Here is a 26,006-nt window from a genome sequence, read left to right as displayed (position 1 = left end):
ATATATTTCTATATGCAAACTGGTCTTCTTTTTGTGGGGAAATTCAAAATGTTTGCTAACAAATCCGAACAGAAAAAAAGTAATATGTTGAATATTGTGGGAAATGTTCAGGTGTAACAGAGTTGCTAAATTTCTCCACATAATTCCCAACTTTTGCCAGTAAATCTATTTTCACTCCCACGCCCTCCACCCCCTCAACCCCTTCCACCCCTTCCTCCCTCAACCCCATCTCTCCTCTACCCCCTCCACCATCAACCCCCTCCACCCCTCCCCCACCCCCTCCACCCCACCCCACCCCCGACTCCCCCTACCACGATTTAATCACTTATAACTATAATGTTTCTACATATTTACTATTTTACTTTAAATAACACATACTTTACTAATTATTGTATTAGTAACTAATATAATAGACGGATATGTACACCAAGAGGTACACTCTGCTCCATGTACACCAAGAGGTACACACTGCTCCATGTACACCAAGAGGTACACACTGCTCCATGTACACCAAGAGGTACACACTGCTCCATGTACACCAAGAGGTACACACTGCTCCATGTACACCAAGAGGAACACTCTGCTCCATGTACACCAAGAGGTACACACTGCTCCATGTACACCAAGAGGTACACACTGCTCCATGTACACCAAGAGGTACACACTGCTCCATGTACACCAAGAGGTACACTGCTCCATGTACACCAAGAGGTACACTCTGCTCCATGTACACCAAGAGGTACACTGCTCCATGTACACCAAGAGGAAAAAACTGATCCATGTACACCAAGAGGAACACACTGCTCCATGTACACCAAGAGGTACACTCTGCTCCATGTACACCAAGAGGAACACACTGCTCCATGTACACCAAGAGGAACACACTGATCCATGTACACCAAGAGGTACACTGCTCCATGTACACCAAGAGGTACACACTGATCCTTGTACACCAAGAGGTACACTGCTCCATGTACACCAAGAGGTACTCTGCTCCATGTACACCAAGAGGTACACACTGCTCCATGTACACCAAGAGGTACACACTGCTCCATGTACACCAAGAGGAACACACTGCTCCATGTACACCAAGAGGAACACACTGCTCCATGTACACCAAGAGGTACACACTGCTCCATGTACACCAAGAGGTACACACTGCTCCATGTACACCAAGAGGAACACACTGCTCCATGTACACCAAGAGGAACACACTGCTCCATGTACACCAAGAGGTACACTCTGCTCCATGTACACCAAGAGGAACACACTGCTCCATGTACACCAAGAGGTACACTCTGCTCCATGTACACCAAGAGGTACACACTGCTCCGTGTACACCAAGAGGTACACACTGATCCATGTACACCAAGAGGTACACTGCTCCATGTACACCAAGAGGTACACACTGCTCCGTGTACACCAAGAGGAACACACTGCTCTATGTACACCAAGAGGTATACACTGCTCCATGTACACCAAGAGGAACACACTGATCCATGTACACCAAGAGGAACACACTGATCCATGTACACCAAGAGGAACACTCTGCTCCATGTACACCAAGAGGAACACACTGATCCATGTACACCAAGAGGTACACTGCTCCATGTACACCAAGAGGTACACTGCTCCATGTACACCAAGAGGTACACTGCTCCATGTACACCAAGAGGTACACCGCTCCATGTGCACCAAGAGGTACACTACTACTACAATCACTGCTACTACAATCACTACCACTACAATCACTGCCACAACAACCACTGTCACTACAATCACTGCTACTACAATCACTGCCACTACAATCACTGCCACTACAATCACTGCTACTACAATCACTGCTACTACAATCACTGCTACTACAATCACTGCTACTACAATCACTGCCACTACAATCACTGCCACTACAATCACTGCTACTACAATCACTGCTACTACAATCACTGCTACTACAATCACTGCTACTACAATCACTGCTACTACAATCACTGCTACTACAATCACTGCTACTACAATCACTGCCACTACAATCACTGCCACTACAATCACTGCTACTACAATCACTGCTACTACAATCACTGCTACTACAATCACTGCTACTACAATCACTGCTACTACAATCACTGCTACTACAATCACTGCTACTACAATCACTGCCACTACAATCACTGCCACTACAATCACTGCTACTACAATCACTGCTACTACAATCACTGCTACTACAATCACTGCCACGACAATCACTGCTACTACAATCACTGCTACTACAATCACTGCTACTACAATCACTGCTACTACAATCACTGCTACTACAATCACTGCTACTACAATCACTGCCACTACAATCACTGCCACTACAATCACTGCTACTACAATCACTGCCACTACAATCACTGCTACTACAATCATTGCTACTACAATCACTGCCACTACAATCACTGCCACTACAATCACTGCTACTACAATCACTGCTACTACAATCACTGCTACTACAATCACTGCTACTACAATCACTGCTACTACAATCACTGCTACTACAATCACTGCCACTACAATCACTGCTACTACAATCACTGCTACTACAATCACTGCCACTACAATCACTGCTACTACAATCACTGCTACTACAATCACTGCTACTACAATCACTGCCGCTACAATCACTGCTACTACAATCACTGCCACTACAATCACTGCTACTACAATCACTGCTACTACAATCACTGCCACTACAATCACTGCTACTACAATCACTGCTACTACAATCACTGCCACTACAATCACTGCTTCTACAATCACTGCTACTACAATCACTGCTACTACAATCACTGCCGCTACAATCACTGCTACTACAATCACTGCCGCTACAATCACTGCTACTACAATCACTGCTACTACAATCACTGCTACTACAATCACTGCTACTACAATCACTGCTACTACAATCACTGCTAATACAATCACTGCTACTACAATCACTGCCACTACAATCACTGCCACTACAATCACTGCTACTACAATCACTGCTACTACAATCACTGCCACTACAATCACTGCTACTACAATCACTGCCACTACAATCACTGCTACTACAATCACTGCTACTACAATCACTGCTACTACAATCACTGCTACTACAATCACTGCTACTACACTCACTGCCGCTACAATCACTGCTACTACAATCACTGCTACTACACTCACTGCCGCTACAATCACTGCTACTACAATCACTGCTACTACAATCACTGCTACTACACTCACTGCCGCTACAATCACTGCTACTACAATCACTGCTACTACACTCACTGCCGCTACAATCACTGCTACTACAATCACTGCTACTACACTCACTGCCGCTACAATCACTGCTACTACAATCACTGCTACTACACTCATGACCTCTGCACCTCGGTGAGGTCCCTGCGGCTGATGTCTTAGTGCCACCTCTGATGTTTGTAGCCGAGGGTAACAACTCACCTTAGTTCACCCTCAGCTCACCTTAGGTCACCCTCAGCTCACCCTAGGTCACCCTCAGCTCACCCTCAGCTCACTATAGATCACCCTCAGCTCACCCTAGGTCACCCTCAGCTCACCCTCAGCTCACCCTAGGTCACCCTCAGCTCACCCTAGGTCACCCTCAGCTCACCCCAGGTCACCCTAAGCTCACACTAGGTCACCCTCAGCTCACCCTAGGTCACCCTCAGTCACCCTCAGCTCACCCTAGGTCACCCTCAGCTCACCCTAGGTCACCCTAAGCTCACACTAGGTCACCCTCAGTCACCCTAGGTCACCCTCAGCTCACCCTAGGTCACCCTCAGTCACCCTAGGTCACCCTCAGCTCACCCTAGGTCACCCTCAGCTCACCCTAAGCTCACCCTAGGACACCCTCAGTCACCCTAGGTCACCCTCAGCTCACCCTAGGTCACCCTCAGCTCACACTAGGTCACCCTCAGCTCACCCTAGGTCACCCTCAGCTCACCCTTGGTCTCTTTCAACCTCCAGCTGGTTATAAATCTCTCTGTATTAACAGAATGGAAGAATAGCTCTGAGTCTGACTTTATTGACAGAATGTGAGAAGATCTTTAAGTCTAACTGAATTAACTTTCATTAGAGAGTTGTATTTGAGTTCCGAAATATCTTCCCGGAGCTCTATAAGAACGCCATCAACGTAGATTTTAGTGAGATTCTTATCAGATGTACTGAATTGATTGGTAGTTATGTCTGAGCCGAATAGTTAGTCACGAGAGAGACTTTAGAGGTGTTGATGAGCCCTGCCTTGAGCACCTGGTTGATGACATCTCTGGTGTCTTGAGCACCTGCTGATGACGTCTCCGCTGTCTTGAGCACCTGGTTGATGACATCTCCACTGTCTTGAGCACCTCGTTGAAGACATATGGGCTGTCTTGTGCACCAGGTTGATTACATCTCTGGTGTCTTGAGCACCTGGTTGATGACATCTCCGCTGTCTTGAGCACCTGGTTGACGACATCTCCGCTGTCTTGAGCACTTGGTTGATGACATCTCCGCTGTCTTGAGCACCTGGTTGATGACATCTCCGCTGTCTTGAGCACCTGGTTGATGACATCTCCGCTGTCTTGAGCACCTGGTTGACGACATCTCCGCTGTCTTGAGCACCTGGTTGACGACATCTCCGCTGTCTTGAGCACCTGGTTGATGACATCTCCGCTGTCTTGAGCACCTGGTTGACGACATCTCCGCTGTCTTGAGCACCTGGTTGATGACATCTCCGCTGTCTTGAGCACCAGGTTGATTACATCTCTGGTGTCTTGAGCACCTGGTTGATGACATCTCCGCTGTCTTGAGCACCTGGTTGACGACATCTCCGCTGTCTTGAGCACCTGGTTGATGACATCTCCACAGTCTTGAGCACCTGGTTGATGACATCTCCGCTGTCTTGAGCACCAGGTTGATTACATCCCCGCTGTCTTGAGCACCTGGTTGATGACATCTCCGCTGTCTTGAGCACCTGGTTGATGACATCTCCGCTGTCTTGAGCACCTGGTTGATGACATCTCCGCCGTCTTGAGCACCTGGTTGATGACATCTCCGCCGTCTTGAGCACCTGGTTGATGACATCTCCGCCGTCTTGAGCACCTGGTTGATGACATCTCCGCTGTCTTGAGCACCTGGTTGATGACATCTCCGCTGTCTTGAGCACCTGGTTGATGACATCTCCGCCGTCTTGAGCACCTGGTTGATGACATCTCCGCCGTCTTGAGCACCTGGTTGATGACATCTCCGCCGTCTTGAGCACCTGGTTGATGACATCTCCGCTGTCTTGAGCACCTGGTTGATGACATCTCCGCTGTCTTGAGCACCTGGTTGATGACATCTCTGTTGGAAATAACCAACAGTTTATTCTCCTTTAGCTACTAATATTAGCATTTACTAACATCATTAATACGTAGAATTAACATAATAAATGTTTCTATAGTAAGGCAATATTTTGTCAGATCCTTCCTAGTCCTCATGCCGTCGGGAGACAGCATCAAGCTGAAACATGAAATTCTCGACGTTTTGTTGGAAATATTATCGAGTCCAGTTAACTGCTTTTTCTTTCTAAGTATTATTCTTTATGAAAGAGTGTAATTATTTCGTGTACCTTTGAGTACTGAACTCGGGTCATATAATCAGATTGATTACATCAGTATGTATTACTGCGACGTAAAATAAATACACGTCAACCCTTCTCGTTTAATTTGTGCGTTGTTAATTTAACCTATTGCCTTGTGAGAAGAGGTATTATGATTTAATATATTTATCCGTGACATAAGTACTTGTCATGGTTCATTACTTCCCTAATTAATTACCAGTTAATATAATACTTTGAGCTCGAGATCACTTTGGAGTGTTCTGCGCATGCGTATCCGAGCAAGGGGGAAGGAGGAGGCCGTCTCTCTGTCATGCGCACTCACATGCTTGCAATGTAGACACCATTACAGAGAGAACAACGTGGTCAAGCAGGCAATACTGGTTTAATTTCTCGTGTCTAGGAGTTTATATTTATCCCGTAAACGGACCTTCTGCATCAGCGAACGTCAAGGACCATCAACGACTCCTACACGAGTCGATCTGCTCCTGATCGAGCAGACACGATCTCGGCGAGCATAATAAGTATAACAGTTCCTATGTTAGTTTTTTAGTGTGCACACATAAATTAATGTGCATGTTGCTCGCCGTTACATAACAAGAAGATCACAAAAACAGTGATGTTAGCAAGAAGACCACAAAGCCCACGTTAGTTTCCCTTGTATTTATGTCCCCACCTTTTCTAATGAATAATGGAATAATGTACTAGCCTAGTAATATTCTACAATTTTTATTGTAATTCCAGCGTGGATTGTGAGGACAAGCCGAGATAATCTTCCACTTCATGCGGTTTCCATTGCCCTGCGTTCTCAACAATAACCATGGCAACGAGAATACGTCTACGAGTATTTGAGCTGTGAAATGAACGTTGTGAAGTCTTCTTTACAGCTGGTTGCTGTATACTCATACTCATAAGCCCTCATACTAATTTTTTGCAGATACTTTAGTCACATTCTTAATTAATTTATTTCCACGATTTATTACTTATACATGTGCTATTCATTTCTTATGCATGTATATAATATATCAATGTGTAATTAGATAAATTTACTTTCATTCATTTTTTAACTATTTACTTCAGCATAGAACCAGCGCTGAAATAATACTAGGGATATATTTATCCTTTAATATGTAAACCCCAGATTTATGCGTTAAGTCTACTCTTTAATTAATTGTAGCTACAGTTCATTTAATACTCTTAATATTCTACTGATTTAATCTAGGTCCATAAGCCACTGGTTCTTTGGGTCATTTCACAATAATTTATTTTCCCTTCTCTTTATATAAAAGGAGGTGGTCTTCTGGAGTTATCGTAGTATTCAATTTGTACGATTATTATTAATATTGAGAGTTAGATTTTTCCCACATAGATTTCTGGTCCTTTATGAACTTGATAAATAACAATTAATATTAAAATCTATAACGGTTTTTGGACAAAGTCGAGTCCTAGATAGCTGAGAATTTAAGCTATCTTAAACCGTACTAATCATTACTAACACTAATTATTGTGTGCCGTATATTAGGCTATAAATATTTTCTTATTAATTTCGGCTGTCAGCAGACTGCCTCATATCATAGCCTAAACAACATTAAATTTATTTCTAACATTCTACTAATATTTCATGTTCAAAGTAGCATTCGTGGGTCACAGTCACTTACCCACAAACCTTAGACCTATACCTCACACTGATGTAAGAATCCTTAGGTCACCAGGAGCACCCACACATCTGTCTATATAAATAAAAATGGAAATGTTCGTTTGTGCATAATCGCTAATCTCGGAAGTTTCTTTACCGATTGCTTTGAAATTTTCACACAACGTTCCATTCCCATCCGATACATACTATATAGATGTCACGTCTGTGACGGTAAAAAAAACATGCTTTTTCTGAAAAACTGTGTTTTTCATGTGAGGGAATCTTCGAAACCTCTTTATCGATTTCTTTAAAAATTTGACGCAACGTTGCATTCGAATAGGCGCGTCTTTTTATATATCTACTATTACATGCCTCACCTGTGATAGGAAAAAACGTGCTTTTTTTGAAAAACAGCGCCATCTGTTGGACATAAGAGAAGCACACGCTGTAATCTCCAAAAGTGCTTCACCTATCGCTTTGAAATTTTGACACAACGTTGCATTTGAATAGGAGCATCCTTATATATACCTACTATATAGATGCCACCCCTGTAACAGGTAAAAACAGGCTTTTTTGAAAAAAAAACGCTATCTGTTGCACATAATGGCAACATGCACGCTATACTAAATATGGCACGAATTCCATTTCAATGTTTCCGATTGCATTGATAAATTTTATTTTCATACAATTCGATTTATTTATTTTTTATTGAATTATTTTGTGTGACATTGTGTTGGAATTGAGTTGTGCTCTTCACCATACTGTTGACTTTGTAAGTGAACAGTATGTATAGTATAGATGCCACACCTGTGACAGGTAGAACTATACTTTTCTTGAAAAACAATGCCATCTGTTGCATGTAAGAGCAACATAAACATGTTATACTAAATATGTTACAATTCCATTGCAATGTTTCTGATTGCATTGACAAATTGAATTTTCATACATCTTGATTTATTTTCATTTTGATTTAATTATTTTGTGTGAATTGCGTTGGAATTGAGCTGTGTTGTTTACCATACCATTCATTTTGTGAGTATAGTTTATATTTTTACTTTCTCATATTTTCATTTCATTTTTTAACAGTTTTTCTTATATTTCACTGATGGGAACATCAGATCACTTGATGTTCCCAATTTTCTGATGGGACTTCAGACCATTTTGTAAGGCATCGGACGAGGGAGTGGGGAATGGTGGGGGATGACGAGGGGATTGAAGTGAGAGAGGGTGGGGAAGACGAGGGGACAAGGGAGGGGGTGATGGTGGGGAAGGATGAGGGGACGGTGTAGTTTGGGATGGTAGGGACGAGAGGATGGGGGATTGGAGAATAGTGGGGAAGACAAAGGGACAGGGGAGTGGGGCATGGTGGGAAGAAAGAGGGGATGGTGGAGTGGGGATGATGAGGGAACGGTGGAGTGGGGAATAGTTAGAAGACCGAGGAGACGGGTGAGGGGGGAAATGTTGGGGAGGACTGGGGGACAGGGAAAATTGCTGTGGCTCAGCAATGCACATGCGTTACTGAGCCACAGCAATGCGTGGCCGGGTACTGCTAGTATAAATATAAATGGAAATGTTTGTGTGTTCAAAATCGCTAATCTCCGAAAGTACTTCACCGATTGCTATGAAATTTTCACACAATGTTCCATTCGCATCCGAACAGGTTTTTATATACATACTATATATATATGTCACGTCTGTGACAGTAAAAAAACATGCTTTTTTTTGAAAAACTGTGTTTTTCATGTGAGAGAAATCTTCGAAACCTCTTTACCAATTGCTTTGAAATTTTGACACAACGTTGCATTCGAATAGGCGCGTCTTTTATATATCTACTATATCCATGCCTCACCTGTAAAAAGAAAAAACATGCTTTTTTTTTTAAATAGTGCCATCTGTTGGACATAAGGGCAACACACACTGTAATATCCGAAAGTTCTTCAACAATTGTTTTGAAATTTTGATACAACGTTACATTCGAATAGTCGCATCATTTTTATATACCTACTATATGCTAAATATATCACAAATTCTATTTCAAGGTTTCCGATTGCATTGATAAATTTTACTTTCCGAAATTTGATTTATTTTATTGTTTAGTGAATTATTTTGTGTGACATTGTGTTGGAATTGAGCTGTGTTGTTTACCATATCGTTCATTTCGTAAATATAAGTAGAGATACCACACCTGTGACAGGTGTGATAGAAAAAATGTAGGTGTACGGCAGTCCTCCCAATGGCTGGTGTCAATGCCAATCACATTTACAAAAAAAAAAGAAAAAAAAAGTTGACTGTGTGGCTGTTGTCTCCTGTGGTCAAGTAAAAGGGAAAAACACGCAAAACAAATCGTATGAACAATGAAATTTTAATTGACTTGAAAGTAAGTAATTATCAAAAGAAGGCACCAAACCAGGAAGGCTATGTAGCACCATCAAATGCACAGAATAATCAGAGGGCGCTAAATATCACCAAGGATGCCAATACGAGAACAAAAACGCATAAGGCGAAAGATATCAAAAGTATCCGAGTCACCGAGAATTCTATTGAGGGACAGGCGACCACGAGGGGTGGCCGGAAAGCAAGACACACGCTCGTCCTGGAAGTCAGGACATTCAAGAAGGACATGCACGACCGTAAGAGGGACAATGCAACTAGGACAATAAGGAGCAGGGCGGCGCTCCACCAAGTGACCATGGGTTAAGCGAGTATGGCCAATACGCAACCTCGCCAGAGCTGTTTCCCATCGCCGGTTACAGTGGTAGGAGGACGGCCACGAGGAAACACAACATTTAAGAGTACGTAGTTTGTTACCAGTAACAGACGACCAAGAAGCCTGCCAACGGGTAAGGACGGAGGAATGGATAACCGGGTAAAAGTCGGAATACGGAATACCTTTACGAGAGATGGGACAAGAGCGGACAGCTTCCTTGGTGGCAGCATCCGCACGCTCATTTAAAGACACACCAATATGGCTGGGAACCCAACAAAACTCAACCGACTTAAATTTACTGTGAACAAGAAACAGCCAATGCTGGATCTCGACAGCTACTGGATGAACCGGATTAAAGGACCCGAGAGCCATGAGGGCACTACGAGAGTTAACAACAACTACAAAGGAAGACTGACAACGAGAAAGCAGGAGACGAAGAGCATAGAGAATAGCATAAAGCTCCGCTGTAAAGATGCTAGTCTCTGGAGGTAAGCGACACATATAAGTGCGATCAAGAAAAACAACAGAGTAGCCAACACCGTCCGCAGACTTAGACTCATCGGTGAAGACAGAAACGGTGTGGGAACCGACCTGTGAGATTTATATTTATTTAATTTATATGAATATATATAGAATTTATATTTACGTTAATTTATATACTTCGATAGCAATTTGTATAATGATAAGTGGACTGTATTTCTGCAATAATCTCATAATCTCACAAATCGATCCTCTACACATTAGGGGGGTTATTAAATTAATATATATGCAGCCAATCAAACTACAGTAACTACATACATTGAAGAGGTTCCTTATCTTATAGTACAGCAGGTTAGTCCACCAGGTATAACTAGGGTGTAGACACCAAATTATCCTCTTTGAGGTAGCTTCCATATCACCCAGTAACTGGTGTACAAATCTTGCTTCCTCGTCTTGACCTGTCAAAAGTGCGCTAGCTGTGAAGCCAGAATCCTATATATGACAAGTATTTCAGAGAAAACTGTACATGGAACATGAAGACCTGGCTTAATTACCTTTAGTTTGAGGCTTCCACGTGCTCTAACCGGGTCACCCTATATAATGACATTAATGGCCATAAATGAAAGATACATGGGTTTCGGAAAGAACACTTAACTTGAATTGTAGACATCGTGTTGGAGATGGTACCTTTGGTTTCCATAACACTACGTCCAAGTAAAATTAACAGGAGCCGAATTTGCTCCCGTGTGAGCCTCTGGTCTCAATATAAACAATGGCTGTTTAACACTCCATACTATTGACGTTACTGGCCGACATTGTCCAGATATGATAGGAGCTAAATTTGCTCCACACGTCTCGGAGGTGACACAACAATGGCTCCCTCCTTCCTCACTCTGACGCCTGGCTTACATTGTCCACATTTCAGAAAGTGATAGAAGGGTCACATTTACTCTACTTTAATATTGATAATTAAGTTAATTTATATAAGATGTTTTTATGATGGTAAAGTCCAAAGACTAATGTATTTAAGAATAATTCCCAGCAGAATAGCTGGTGAATTATAATAGTATGTGGTGATGATATCCCGTTTTCTTTAGACGGTAATTCCACTACAAGTTACGTTTTCTATGGGTAACTTGTTTATACAATACAGCTATTATCTGTATGATATATTAAATGGTGTCGGATTTTCCGACAAACGGAGCGGGAGTGAGAAGAAAAGTGCTCAAGGAAAAGGTGTTTTAGAACCGTAGGAGGGGTAAAAGCTTTAGTGATACGGGTCAAGGAAGTACAAAACCGCGGAAGAGGGACTCTCCACGGGGGCAAAGAAGGAACAACACGAGGAGAAACATTAGAAATATGAACGGAAAGAGAATCCTGTAGGTGAGATAACCGGACAGAAAGAGGGAGGTGGTGAAGAGGAACAGGAACCGCAGGAGGGGTAAAAGTTAAAGCACGACAGAGGCGAGAGGAAGGATGTTGTAAGGACCGCGCAAGATAGCGAAGACAGTAGCGATCACGGCGGTCCTGGAGAGACAGGAAGCCAGTGTCAACATACAAGCTAAGGACGGGAGTCGAACGAAAGGCACCAGAACTGAGGCGCAACCCAGTATGGTGCGAAGCATCAAGACGGCGAAGAGTAGAAGGAGAAGCAGACGAGTAAGCAGGGCAACCATAATCGAGCTTAGACAGGACGAGAGAGGAATGTAAAGCAAGGAGAGTGCGCCTATCTGCCCCCCAAGAAGTATGGGACAAGACCCGAAGGAGGGTAAGGGCCTTAGAGCACTCAACACGGAGGTAAGAGATATGGGGAGACCAAGACAAACGAGTGTCAAGGAATAACCCCAAAAAACTTCGCGGAATCTTTGTACTCAAGGGGATGACCATAAAGTGACAAAGAGGGACGAAGAACGACCCATTTCCGTGTAAAAGTCATGGCACAAGTCTTAGAAGTAGAGAACTTGAAGCCATGATCGGTGGCCCAAGACGACACGGCATCAATTGCAAGTTGAAGCCGGCGCTGAAGGAGAGGCGAATCATCACCCTGACAGCAAAGGGTAAGATCATCGACATAGAGAGCGGAGAAGACACCTGAAGGAAGAGAGGAAAGAAGACCATTGAGGGCAACCAGAAAAAGAGTAGTGCTCAGAACACTACCCTGGGGCACACCTTCGTATTGCTGAAAAGAGGCAGAGAGAGCGGTACCAAGGCACACCCGAGAGGAACGACGAGAGAGGACGCTGCGGAGAAAGAGAGGGAGATGACCACGAAGGCCAAAAGAATGAAGTTGAGATAGAATATGATATCGCCAAGTGGTGTCGTAAGCCTTTTCGAGGTCAAAAAAGACGGCAACAACGGAGGTCTTCGCAGCAAAAGCAGTACGAATAAAGACCTCCAAGTTCACTAGGACATCTGTCGTGCTGCGGCACTTGCGGAAACCAAATTGAGAAGGGGAGAGGAGGTGATATTGTTCCAGGAACCACATCAGACGAACGTTAACCATACGTTCAAAGAGTTTGCACACACAACTTGTGAGGGCAATAGGGCGAAAGTCCTTAGGGGAAGTACCCAGAGACCCCGGTTTGCGAACAGGGAGGACACAGCATCGAGCCAGTCCTCAGGGACCGACGACGACTCCCAGATCCGATTATACAGACTCAGTAAATACTGAGAGGTGCATGGAGGGAGATGGCGAAGCATCTCATAATGAATACCATCGGAGCCCGCCGCCGTAGAACCGCAGAGGGCCAGGGCAGAACGAAGTTCAGAGAGAGAGAAGGGATCATTATAGCGAAGCTGAAGACGAGTGCAGAAATGTAAAGGACGAGACTCAAGGACAGGTTTACGAAGAAGGAAAGATTGGGGAAGATGGAGACCAGAGCTAACAGAAAAAAAGTGGGAACCCAGTTTGGAAGTGACCTGCAATGGGTCCGCCACAAGAGTATCATGGAGGTGAAGGACCGGTGAAACATCAGGAACGAACTTACCCCCTATCTTGCGGATACGCTTCCAGATCTGGGCCAGAGGAGTTTCAGACGTAATTGTTGAGACATAAGATTCCCAACATTCACGTTTAGCCAAACGGATGGCCCTACGGGCCACCGCACTCGCTTTCCGAAAGAAAAGAAAAGAATCGGCCGTCTGCCGACGGCGGTGCCTCTTCCAGGCTGCATGCTTACAGCGGACAGCCCGAGCATAATCCGCATTCCACTAGGGAACGCACTTGTGCGGACCCCGAGAGGAAGAGCGAGGAATAGAGCGGAGGGCAACGTTCAAGACAGTGTCATGAAAAAGGAGGAGAGCGCGAGGGAGAGGCAGAAGGGAGAGGTCAGAGAGACCAGCACTGAGGGTAAATAGGTTCCAGTCCGCTTTAGCAAACTGCCACCTAGGAAAAGAGAGGGAAGGGCGAAGCGAGAAAAAGGAAACAAGGATGGGGAAATGATCACTGCCATGGAGATCATCAAGAACCTGCCACGTGAAATCTAAGTAAAGAGAAGAAGAGCAGAGAGAAAGATCAAGACAGGAAAGGGAGCGCGTCCGACAGTCCAAATGAGTGGGCTCACCAGAATTCAGAAGAGACAGGGAAGAAGAGAGGATAAACGGCTCAAGAAGGCGACCCCGGGTATTCGTCAGAACGTCACCCCAAAGAGAATGACGACAATTGAAGTCCCCAAGCAGGAGCACAGGCTCCGGCAAGGAGTCCAAGAGGTGTTTCAAATCAGGAAGAGAAAGCGGGACACTCGGGGGGAGATAAATAGAACAAACTGTGTACCATTTCCCCACAAAGATACGAGCAGCAGAACAATGGAGAGGCAAAGGAAAAAGTAAAGGAACAAAGGGAACATCAGCGCGAATCAAGAGAGCAGAAGAATTAGGAGCCCCAGCAAAGGCCTGGGGGGGGGGGAGAGGAAGGAATAGCCACGAAAACGACCAGGACGAGCACCAAGCATCGGCTCCTGAAGACAGACACAAAGGGGCGAAAACCGCGAAATCAGAAGTTGGAGTTCGAGGAAATTGGCATAATAACCTCGAACGTTCCATTGAAGAATAGACAACGACGAGAAGGGAAAGGACAACAACAGAGAACAAGGAAGAAACAAAGGCGAAAGAGCAACACAGCACGTTAAAGAATATCAGGGTCAGGATCAGGGTCAACAAAGTCAGGGTTAGGGGGCATGGGTAAACTGAGCAAAGACGGAGGGAAGGAAGCGGGAGAACAGACCAGAGGTGGGCGGGCGGGGTCCGGAGGAGGAGGAGGAGGAGGAAGAGGAGACAACAGAGAGGAGCAGTCAAGGACAGCAGCAGGAAGAGAGGGAGTAGAAAGAGGGGAGCGCACCGCAGCAAGAGCAGCAACCGAAAGGGAAGCAGGGGCCAAAGAAACCTCCATAGCAGGAACAGGGGGCGCAATCACTGAAATGGGAGGGGAAGGAGCAACAGAGCCAGAAGTAGGGGCTGAGGGAGAAAGCGAAGCCTTCTTACCCGCCGGGGAGGAGGAAGGAGAGGAGCCAGGCTTACGCTTTTGACTTAAAGAGACCGGTGTCCTAGCAACTACGTACCAGGCAACGGATTCCAGTGTCTCAACAGAAGCTGAACGAGAGCACACACGACGGCCGTTAGGAGAACGATGGACATCCGCCTGCACCGACAGGCGGCGGGAAGAGCCGATAGATGGAGGAAGAGGATGGGAAGGAGGATCGGAGGGAGACGAGGAAGAAGACACAGGAGACATGACAGACCGGGTAGAAAGAAGGGGAACCCCAGACAGAGGACCAGGAGGGGGACCCCTCGGGACAGAACGCAAAGGAACAGAGGAGGGGGCAGTGGGCATATCAGGGTCCAAGGCCCAGAAACGGTTGTGAGTCTGAGGAAGGAGGGAAGGACGAGGAGAGGAAGAGCGCAACACGCGAGCATAAGAGTCGTTAGCATAAGGCGGGAGCCGGCGAACCTGGCGCCTCGCCTCAGGAAAAGATAAACGCTCCCGGTGCTTCAAGTTGAGGACGGCTGCCTCAAGCTTGTAATGGATACACGCACGGGAGAAGGTAGGATGGCCCTCACCGCAGTTGAGGCAGCGAGCTTGGGGAGAAGTGCACTCCGACTTAGAGTGACCTTCACCCCCCACACAAAGGACAGAGAGAGACAGTCCCAGAGCAGTGGAGGGCACCATGCCCAAACCTCCAGCACTTGTTACAAAGTCGAGGAGGAGGAATATACTCCTGGACAGAGCACCTAGCACCAGCAAGAATGACAGAGGATGGACGGGTCCTACCATCAAAGGTGATCTTCACAACACGAAGGGGTTGACGGCGACGACCACGAGGGGACGAGTAAACGAGTCAACCTGGAGGACAGAATGGCCTTGGTCATCAAGGATATACCGAATATCATCGTGGCAATCCTGCAGATTCCGAACACCGGTTGCAACATGGGGTGGGAGGAGAATAGTGCCAACACTGGTATTCATCTGAACGTTCTTGGAGACCCGAACAGGGATCTCGCCAAGGCAAGATAAGGCAGCCAAGCGGAAAGCTGCATCCTGAGAAGGAGCAGCAATGACACGTGTACCGAGACGAGTGGGGTTGAAGGTAACAGACGCATCCACGGAATCTACAAGATGCCGATGTAGGGAGAAATCGTCAGGAGGCGCAGAATCAAGAGGGAGGAGATCAAAGTATTTGGCCCATGAAGCAGGACCAAACAAGGCCCGATACGCATCAGTACGGTAAGGAATCGAGCGAGTGTGGCCGGGGCGCGAACGGCGTTGAGAACCCCCAGAGAGAGAGGGGTCAAAAGGCGCAGTTGTCACAACGAGAGACTTAGCCACACCAGGGGACGAAGTGGTCACCACTGGGGGCTGGAGGCTCAACCCAACCACAGAGGAGGGAGGGGAGCTGGGGGGGGGGGGGGGAAGAAGTCAGGATGGTCAAAGGAGGAGCAAGGTCGGGGCCCAACGCAGTGGAGGCTACAGAGCCTGGTCTTCCAAGACAGGCTGACTCGGTGACTTGGTCGCCCACCCCACGAGCCCGAGAGGGTACACAGAAACATTCAACGTCATAGGTACGAAGAGTGATAAATTCATCCACGAATGTGCCCCCATACCCACCATGGAGCCACAATTAGAGGCCGGACACCCAACAGGAAGCTATCGCCGATCATGCCGGGGCCTCCTAGGGGTGCGTTGTGAGTATACGCCCCACAAACGCCACCTTAAGAACCGTCAGTCCGTCGAGATTGGGTTCAGCGACAAAAGGGGGATTGACAATAAAAGGTTCCCCTCGCTCGAGACGTCGGGTACAACAGTTTTATGGGTGCAAGAGTATGCCTCCTCAAGCACCCGGGCGTCAAAATAGAAGAAGTCCAAAGAAATAATCCAAAACAAGCAAAAGGTCGGCAGGAAATGACAAGCAGATAGGAGAAGAGCGGGGAGAAAAACGAAACATAATGAAAAGGAAAAGCGATCCAGCACAATTAGAGAAGACAGCAGCAGGAGTGCAAGGCCATAAAAGAACAGAGGACTGTCCCACGGAGCATCACACTCCGGCAGCCGTCCACGAAGCCCCCTCACGACGCCAACGGACCGGATGGGGAGGGGGAATTGACTTGAAAAGAAATATGAACAAAGATAATCCCTTGGCTATGTACAGTGCGAATAAACAAAATTATAAAGTAAAAAAATAATATAAAATAAAACAATGGTTACGTTACTATACAATGAACAAGACAACAAATGAATTAAAAGGTGCTGAGAATATTGGCTGACTGAAACCTTCCACTATTACACAGGGCGTATACGAGATAGATGTATCAGCCTTGAGAGCACAGAATATTCTAAATCCAAATCCTCGTGCTCGCTTAGTAATCGGCTATGCAGATGGCGCTGAAGTCGAATGGAGTCGACGATTCACCAATGGGAAGCGTGCTGGCTGGAAGTGGTAGTTTGGTGATCGACGAGGGTGGCATGGCGACAGCGAGGAGGGGGAGATGGAGAGCGAGTGTAGGATACGTATACCCCCTGTAGAAACGTATTCTACTAAATATGTACTACTCTTGATTGTAGTATCTAGATGTTGTAGATGTACTGAAGTAACATGATGAAGGAAAGAGCAGGCCAAATCTCTTTTGAAGGAGATTATCGTCACAGCTCTCCCCCGAAGCCTGCTCTTACGGGTAAGTTACTTCAGTAGATGGTGGAGAGGTAGGAGTAGCTGTCTCTACCTCGTAGACTCTGGAGAGAGCGTCAGCTATGATGTTGTCCAAACCCTTGATGAAGATCTCCAGATTAAAATTCTGCAAGTACAGAGCCCAGCGTAGAGGACGTTGATTGCTGAATTGGGCCTGTTGCAGGAACCGTTGAGGAATGGTGGTCTGAGAAGATGGTAATAGTCAGATTTCCCTGTAGGTAAGGTTCGAAATGTTGCAGATTCAGGACGATGGAGAGGAGTTCCTTTTCTATAGTGCTATAGTTCTTTTGATGGGGCTTGAACTTGTAGCTGTAGTAGCTGAGAGGAAGAACCTCTTCGCCACGTTGTTGCATTAGGACGCCCCCAATGCCGGTGCCACTGGCGTCGACATTGATGATGAAGGGCTTCATAATATCTGGAGAGGCGAGAATGGGATCAGAACATAGCAGAGATTTTATTTGTTCAAAGGCAATGGTCAGTTGAAGGGTCCAATGATACCATTGCTTGGGGCTGGTCAGATTAATCAATGGTGTCGCTACTGTGCTAAATTTTTTTACAAACCTATGATAGTAAGATGCAAGGCCAAGGAAGCACAGGACCTGTTTCCGGGTAGTAGGTTGTGGGTAATGCTGAATGGCTTGAGTGTGAATGGTTAAAGGAGCTATGCTGCCACTCCCTATCACATGACCCAGATAACGCACTTTACCTTTAGCAAAGGTGGACTTGCCCAAGTTGATGGTAAGGCCAGCTGTCAGGAGCTTGGAGAACAGTCGTTGCAACTGGAGCAGATGTTCGCTCCAGGTGTCAGTTGCCACAACGATGTCATACAGGTAGGCGTAGGTGTGATCTAGGCCGTAGATGACGCGGTTGACAGCTCACTGGAAGATGGCTGGGGCGTTACACAGTCCAAAAGGAAGGCGTTCATATCTGTACCGGCCAAAAGGAGTGGTGAAGGCAGATATTTCCTTAGCTCGCTCTGTCAGGCTGATTTGGTAATAGCCTTTTAAGAAATCAAGTTGGGACAAATATTTAGCATAACCTATTGCGTCAAGGATATCATCTATGCGAGGTAAAGGGTAAGCATCCTTGACGGTCACAAGGTTCAGTTTCCTATGGTCAGTACATAGTCGTACTTTACCGTGCGGTTTCAGGACCAAGATGCAGGGTGAGGCCCAAGGGGACTCACAAGGGGTGGCCAGCCCATGATCCAGGAGGTACTGTACTTCAGCATGCATAACTTCCTTTTTGTACGGGCTGATACGGTACAAGGGTTGACGAATCGGCCGGGTATCAGGAAGCAGCTGAATGTTGTGCTGAACCACATTATACTCCTGGGGATCATCGCTGAACAACTTCAGATGTTTTTGAAGAACTTTGATGAGAGGAGCACTATTACAGTTCTGTAAATATTTAGGAAGATCAGTAAGGATTTCAGAGTTGGAAGGCACCGACTCAGAGTTAGTGCTTTCAGGAGGAGAAGCAGGGAAGGTCTCACTGTGGAGGTATGGATCTTTAAAAGTGGAGAGAGATATTAGCACAGTGGGGGGAATACCTTTATACTCCTTCAAAAGATTGATGTGGCACAACTGGGTCCTCCGCCGCCTATCTGGAGTCTCAAGAACGTAGTTGTGGTTGTTCCTGCACTCCTTGATGCGGTAGGGTCCTGAAAACTTATTTTGCAATGGAGAACCTGGGATAGGAAAATATGCTAAAACGAAGTCTCCTGTTTTAAATTTCCTGATTTTACTGCGTTTGTCAAAATGAGTCTTCATTCAATCTTGAGCTTTCAATAAATTATCATTGGCAAATTTACGTACTCTCTCTAGAATATGCTTTAAGTTTTGAAGAAACTGAGGCACATACTGAGAGTCACTGAAGGTGGCATTACGTAGAATCTTTAAAAGCTTTAAGAGGAGTACGGCACTTACGTCCGTAGAGCATCTCATATGGAGACACTCCTAGAGACTCATTTGAGAGACTTCTGAAAATGCACATGATGATGTCAAGTTGTTTATCCCAGTCTTTCATAGTTTCATTGCAAAATTTCTTAAGGAGTGATTTTATAGTTTGGTGACTACGTTCAAGAGAACCCTGTGAAGCAGGATGATAGGGGCTGGACAATACCTGAGTAATGTTGAATTCTTCCAGTGTCTTCTTGAAGAGATCACTGGTGAAGTTGGTGCCACAGTCACTTTGAATCTCCTGAGGAAATCCATATTGTGTAAAGATCTTCAACAGTTGTTTCACCATCGTAGCATCCGTAATGTTCTTTACAGGAACTGCTATGGGGAATCTGGTGGTTGGACACAGGATGGTTAGTATATAAGCGTTGCCAGAACTGGTCCGGGGTAAAGGACCAACACAGTCAATGATGTGTCTGTGACAGGGTTCCGAAGGCACCGGGATAGGAATCAAAGGAGCCTCGGGAATTGGAATGTTAGGTTTTCCTGCCATCTGACATGTATGACACTGTTGCACATAAGTTTTTACATCTTTAATCATACCTGGCCCGTAGTAGTCTTGTCTGATTCCTTGATAGGTTTTATTAAAACCATAGTGAGAAAGTGCTCCATGGCCGGGTGTAGAATATCAGGCCGAAGGCTGGTGGGAACTACTAGTTGGTCGACATTAGCCCAATCGTCATCCTCCGTTAGTTTACTGGGTCGGTACTTCCGGTAGAGCAATTGGTTCTCTAGGAAGAACCCAGGAATACTGTCAGGTTGAGTCTCAGCCTGGAAGAATAATGGTGTTAATGGAGGATGCTCCCTCTGTAACTTACGGAACTCCAACATAGTAAGATTCGGTGGTAGATTCTGATGGTCTTGAGGGACAGCTGTTGCAATAGTCAGCTGGTTGCGGGCGTGCAGCTTGTGCACGGGTTGTCACCAAAACCGGAGGAGAGACTTCATCACTTTCTTGGACCTCTGCTAGAACATACTTCAAGATAGGGTTTTCCACGACAGAGTCACATACCTGGGGTTTGTCCATGATCAAGTTGGAAGGTTGCAGATCCTCGGCCAAGTCGTTGCCCAGGAGAAGTTGTACCCCTTTCATGGGAAAAGGCTTTTCCCGGATGGTGACTTGGACTTCACCTTGTACGAAAGGACACTCTGTATCCACTCTGGCGAGTGGATGCAGAGTGGTAGCAGTGAGGTCAGTGATAAGGACCGTCTCCCTGGTGTACGTGATGTTAGGTACAGCCGATTTCAAAATGATAGACTGAAGAGTAGCCGTGTCCCTCAAGATCTTCACTTTAGAACATCCCTCCGAATCTGTACTGTTGGCAGAGACAGTTCCAGGGTATAGGTGTTTGCTGAAAAGAGAAAGATCATTAACAGGAACACCAACATTCATCGCAGGCTTACCGGACTCAGGAGTCGGTTTGGGTTTAGAAGTTTCACTATAGCCTTTGTATTGGGCTTTTCCACATTTATCTATGGTATGTCCATAGAGCTTGCAATACTTACAATATAATTGAGAGGTTGCTTGATCGGTACTCACTTTGTCATAATCAGGCCAAGATTTCTTACTAGAAGATGTCAGTTGTCAACCTGTGTATAAGACTGTAAGTGTCAGCCGACTTCGCACATCTGATGTAGTCGGTTTCCTCCTTATCCACTAAGTGAAGACCGATGGAAGCAGGAATACGTCGAAAGAATTCTTTGACTAGAATAAGGGTGAAAAGATCTGAAAATGTAGAAACATGGGCTGCTTCCAGCAATTTCATGAAATATCTTTTCTTAGTTTTGGCAAATTCTAAATAGGTGGTAGCACTTGCCTTTAGATAATCACGGAATTTTCGTCGGTAGTTTTCGGTGGAGAAAAGGTTGGCTTCTAAAACTGCTTGCTTTAGGGTCTGGTAGTCATTCTCAGACGTACCGAGAGTAATCGCAGCTCTACCTGTGAGATGCACTCTGAGAAGTATAGAACACTGATCTTCTAGCCAGGTAAGTCTTTTAGCTATTGCCTCAAAAGTAGTAAAAAACACATCTATCTCTGTCTCAACGAATGGTGGCATTAACTTACTTGCCTGGGAGACATTGAAGCTCACTGGAAGACTGGCTGTAGCTTGTTGGTGCTGAGTGTGGTGTGTAGTTTCCAAGTCGAGTTCTTGTCTACGGTATTCTAGAACACTATCGGCTTGCTTCTTATCGTGCTCACGTTGCATCTCCAGGTGATGTTTTCTTGCTTCAAGCTGTTCCCTCTCACGCTCACGTTGTAGGGCAGCCTCGCGTTTCTGTTCTTCCTTCTTTAGGGCAGCCTCTTCTTTCCTTAGGGCAGCCTCGCGTTCCTTTATCTGGAGAGCTTCTTTCTGTTGTTCACGTTCGGCATTAGCGAGTTGTAGAGCTTCTTTTTGGCGTTCACTCTCTACCTTCGCTAATTCTAGCTTTAACTTCATAGCTGCCAGAGCTTGCCGATCTGCAATAGAATAGTTGTCGTGAGGATCAGAGTCTATAATTCCTTCATCTAAGAGGTGGTCCAGGATAATGTTGTGCAAGTCACTTTTGTTGGCTCCATGGGGAACATCTTGTTGATACTCAAGTGCTAAAGTTTGTAATTCTGTCCTCTTGGCACGAATGAAGTTCCCTACTTCACTTGCTGGATCACTAAGAAATGCTGAGAGACAAAACATTTTGAGATAGCAAATAAATGTACAGCGAATATACTTGTGATATTATAAATGTCAGTAACAGAATGACGTGACAACTGGTGACTATCCTGTGGAAATTCAATCGTTAATGTGAAAACAATTAACGTTAATATTGATGTTAAATAATTATTCAATCAAAATCGCAGGAAATCTTGTACCCGGCACTCAATATACGAGAATAAGGGCAAGAAAATCCTACTAAATAAATGAAACTGATAGTTTCAAAAACAAATGAAACTTTTGTTTCAAAAGTGAAAGGGTAGTCCAAGAATGTAGGGATACCTTGCCGGGTCTCTATAGGACAGAAGCAAGGGGTTTCCTATTTAACTAGATGATATTTACAGAATTAGCGTTCTTTGTGCTCTGAAAATAGAAAGCCAATTCCCTACCTGAGTAAATATCATCATCTCTGATCGACGTATAGGGGTGCGAGTGTCAACTGGTGACGAGAACTGCTGTTGAGGTCCCAACTCAACAGCGTAGTCCATGCTAGAGGAACTATGGCCCTCTTTATCCTCCTTCGGTCGGATTGCAGAAGATAGGTACGTGGCCCAAAGACAAACCAAAGTACCAGGGTACCAAAGTGATGATCTGTCGTAATTGAGAAATATTCTAGGGACGAAAAAGGTGGAATACACGAGTAATAACACTGAGGGATGAACGACCAATTAAGAGAGTGACTGAGGCCTCCAGTCAGCATGTAATCCACAGTTATCCAACACTCACAATGTTACCATCGGAATGCACAAAATACACAGCACCATATAAATATTAAAAGTTATGAAAATATTGAAAAGCAACTGTATCAACTGTATCAACACTTACCACAAATTGATGTTCTAGTATCAGTACCTGAGTGAGGCTCCTAAGACAGGCCCCCATTAAATGTGACGGAAAAAATGTAGGTGTACGGCAGTCCTCCCAATGGCTAGTGTCAATGCCTACCTTGAGGTTACCTTGAGGTGCTTCCGGGGCTTAGCGTTCCCGCGGCCCGGTCGTTGACCAGGCCTCCTGGTTACCGGACTGATCAACCAGGCTGTTGGACGCTGCTGCTCGCAGCCTGATGTATGAGTCACAGCCTGGTTGATCAGGTATCCTTTGGAGGTGCTTATCCAGTTCTCTCTTGAACACTGTGAGGGGATTGCCAGTTATGCCCCTTATGTGTAAGTAAGTAATTATCAAAAGAAGGCACCAAACCGGGAAGGCTATGTAGCACCATCAAATACGCAAAATAATCAGAGGGCGCTAAATATCACCAAGGATGCCAATACGAGAACAAAAACGCATAAGGCGAACGATATCAAAAGTATCCGAGTCACCAAGAATTCTATCGAGGGACAGGTGACCGCGAGGGGCGGTCGGAAAGCAAGACATACGCTCGTCCTGGAAGTCAGGACATTCAAGAAGGACATGCACGACCGTAAGAGGGACAATGCAACTAGGACAATAAGGAGCAGGGCGGCGCTCCATCAAGTGACCATGGGTTAAGCGAGTATGGCCAATACGCAACCTCGCCAGAGCTGTTTCCCACCGCCGGTTACGGTGGAAGGAGGACTGCCACGAGGAAACACAACATTTAAGAGTACGCAGCTTGTTACCAGTAACAGACAACCAAGAAGCCTGCCAACGGGTAAGGACTGAGGAATGGATAACCGGGTAAAAGTCGGAATACGGAATGCCCTTACGAGAGATGGGACAAGAGCGGACAGCTTCCTTGGCGGCAGCATCCGCACGCTCATTTAAAGACACACCAATATGGCTGGGAACCCAACAAAACTCAACCGACTTAAATTTACTATGAACGAGAAACAGCCAATGCTGGATCTCGACAACCACTGGATGAACTGGATTAAAGGACCCGAGAGCCATGAGGGCACTACGAGAGTCAACAACAACTACAAAGGAAGACTGACAACGAGAAAGTAGGAGACGAAGAGCATAGAGAATAGCATAAAGTTCCGCTGTAAAGATGCTAGTCTCCGGAGGCAAGCGACACATATAAGTGCGATCAGGAAAAACAACAGAGTAGCCAACACCGTCCGCTGACTTAGACCCATCGGTGAAGACAGAAACGGAGCGGGAGTGAGAAGAAAAGTGCTCGAGGAAAAGGCGTTTTAGAACCGTAGGAGGGGTAAAAGCTTTAGTGATACGGGTCAAGGAAGTACAAAACCGCGGAAGAGGGACCCTCCACGGGGGCAAAGAAGGAACAACACGAGGAGAAACATCAGAAATACGAACGGAAAGAGAATCCTGCAGGCGAGATAACCGGACAGAAAGAGGGAGGTGGTGAAGAGGAACAGGAACCGCAGGAGGGGTAAAAGTTAAAGCACGACAGAGGCGAGAGGAAGGATGTTGCAAGGACCGCGCAAGATAGCGAAGACAGTAGCGATCACGGCGGTCCTGGAGAGACAGGAAGCCAGTGTCAACATACAAGCTAAGGACGGGAGTCGAACGAAAGGCACCAGAACTGAGGCGCAACCCAGTATGGTGCAAAGCATCAAGACGGCGAAGAGTAGAAGGAGAAGCAGACGAGTAAGCAGGGCAACCATAATCGAGCTTAGACAGGACGAGAGAAGAATGTAAAGCAAGGAGAGTGCGCCTATCTGCCCCCCAAGAAGTATGGGACAAGACCCGAAGGAGGGTAAGGGCCTTAGAGCACTCAACACGGAGGTAAGAGATATGGGGAGACCAAGACAAACGAGTGTCAAGGAATAACCCCAAAAGCTTCGCGGAATCTTTGTATTCAAGGGGATGACCATAAAGTGACAAAGAGGGACGAAGAACAACCCGTTTCCGCGTAAATGTCATGGCACAAGTCTTAGAAGTAGAGAACTTGAAGCCATGATCAGTGGCCCAAGACGACACGGCATCAATTGCAAGTTGAAGCCGGCGTTGAAGGAGAGGCGAATCATCACCCTGACAACAAAGGGTAAGATCATCGACATAGAGAGCGGAGAAGACACCAGAAGGAAGAGAGGAAAGAAGACCATTGAGGGCAACCAGAAAAAGAGTAGTGCTCAGAACACTACCCTGGGGCACACCTTCGTATTGCTGAAAAGAGGGAGAGAGAGCGGTACCAAGGCGCACCCGAAAGGAACGACGAGAGAGGAAGCTGCGGAGAAAGAGAGGGAGATGACCACGAAGGCCAAAAGAATGAAGTTGAGATAGGATATGATAACGCCAAGTGGTGTCGTAAGCCTTTTCCAGGTCAAAAAGGACGGCAACAACGGAGGTCTTCGCAGCAAAAGCAGTACGAATATAGACCTCCAAGTTCACCAGGACATCTGTCGTGCTGCGGCACTTGCGGAAACCAAATTGAGAAGGGGAGAGGAGGTGATGGTGTTCCAGGAACCACATCAGACGAACGTTAACCATACGTTCAAAAAGTTTGCAGACACAACTTGTGAGAGCAATAGGGCGAAAGTCCTTAGGGGAAGTACCCAGAGACCCCGGTTTGCGAACAGGGAGGACAACGGCATCGAGCCAGTCCTCAGGGACTGACGACGACTCCCAGATCCGATTATACAGACTCAGTAAATACTGAGACGTGCTCGGAGGGAGATGGCGAAGCATCTCATAATGAATACCATCGGAGCCCGCCGCCGTAGAACCGCAGAGGGCCAGAGCAGAACGAAGTTCAGAGAGAGAGAAGGGATCAATATAGGGAAGCTGAAGATGAGTGCAGAAATCTAAAGGACGAGACTCAAGGACAGGCTTACGAAGAAGGAAAGATTGGG

General features: G+C 45.9%; 1 protein-coding gene across 1 annotated transcript; it reads left to right on the top strand.

Annotated features, from left to right (window-relative positions):
• The first annotated feature begins 1,687 nt into the window (after nt 1–1,687).
• On the top strand, nt 1,688–3,421 carry LOC138367124 (mucin-22-like). The gene has a single exon (XM_069328528.1). The coding sequence runs from the start codon at nt 1,688–1,690 to the stop codon at nt 3,419–3,421; it is 1,734 nt and encodes a 577-aa protein (XP_069184629.1).
• Nucleotides 3,422–26,006: the final 22,585 nt, after the last annotated feature.

Source organism: Procambarus clarkii, chromosome 21 (assembly GCF_040958095.1).
Source record: "Procambarus clarkii isolate CNS0578487 chromosome 21, FALCON_Pclarkii_2.0, whole genome shotgun sequence".
Classification (NCBI taxonomy): domain Eukaryota; kingdom Metazoa; phylum Arthropoda; class Malacostraca; order Decapoda; family Cambaridae; genus Procambarus; species Procambarus clarkii.
The sequence above is the reverse complement of the archived record's forward strand: the minus strand, read 5'-3'. Positions and strand labels throughout refer to the sequence as shown.

Excerpts from the sequence above, each read along its gene's own strand:
- LOC138367124 (XM_069328528.1), top strand. The coding sequence starts at position 1,688 with ATGTGCACCAAGAGGTACACTACTACTACAATCACTGCTACTACAATC.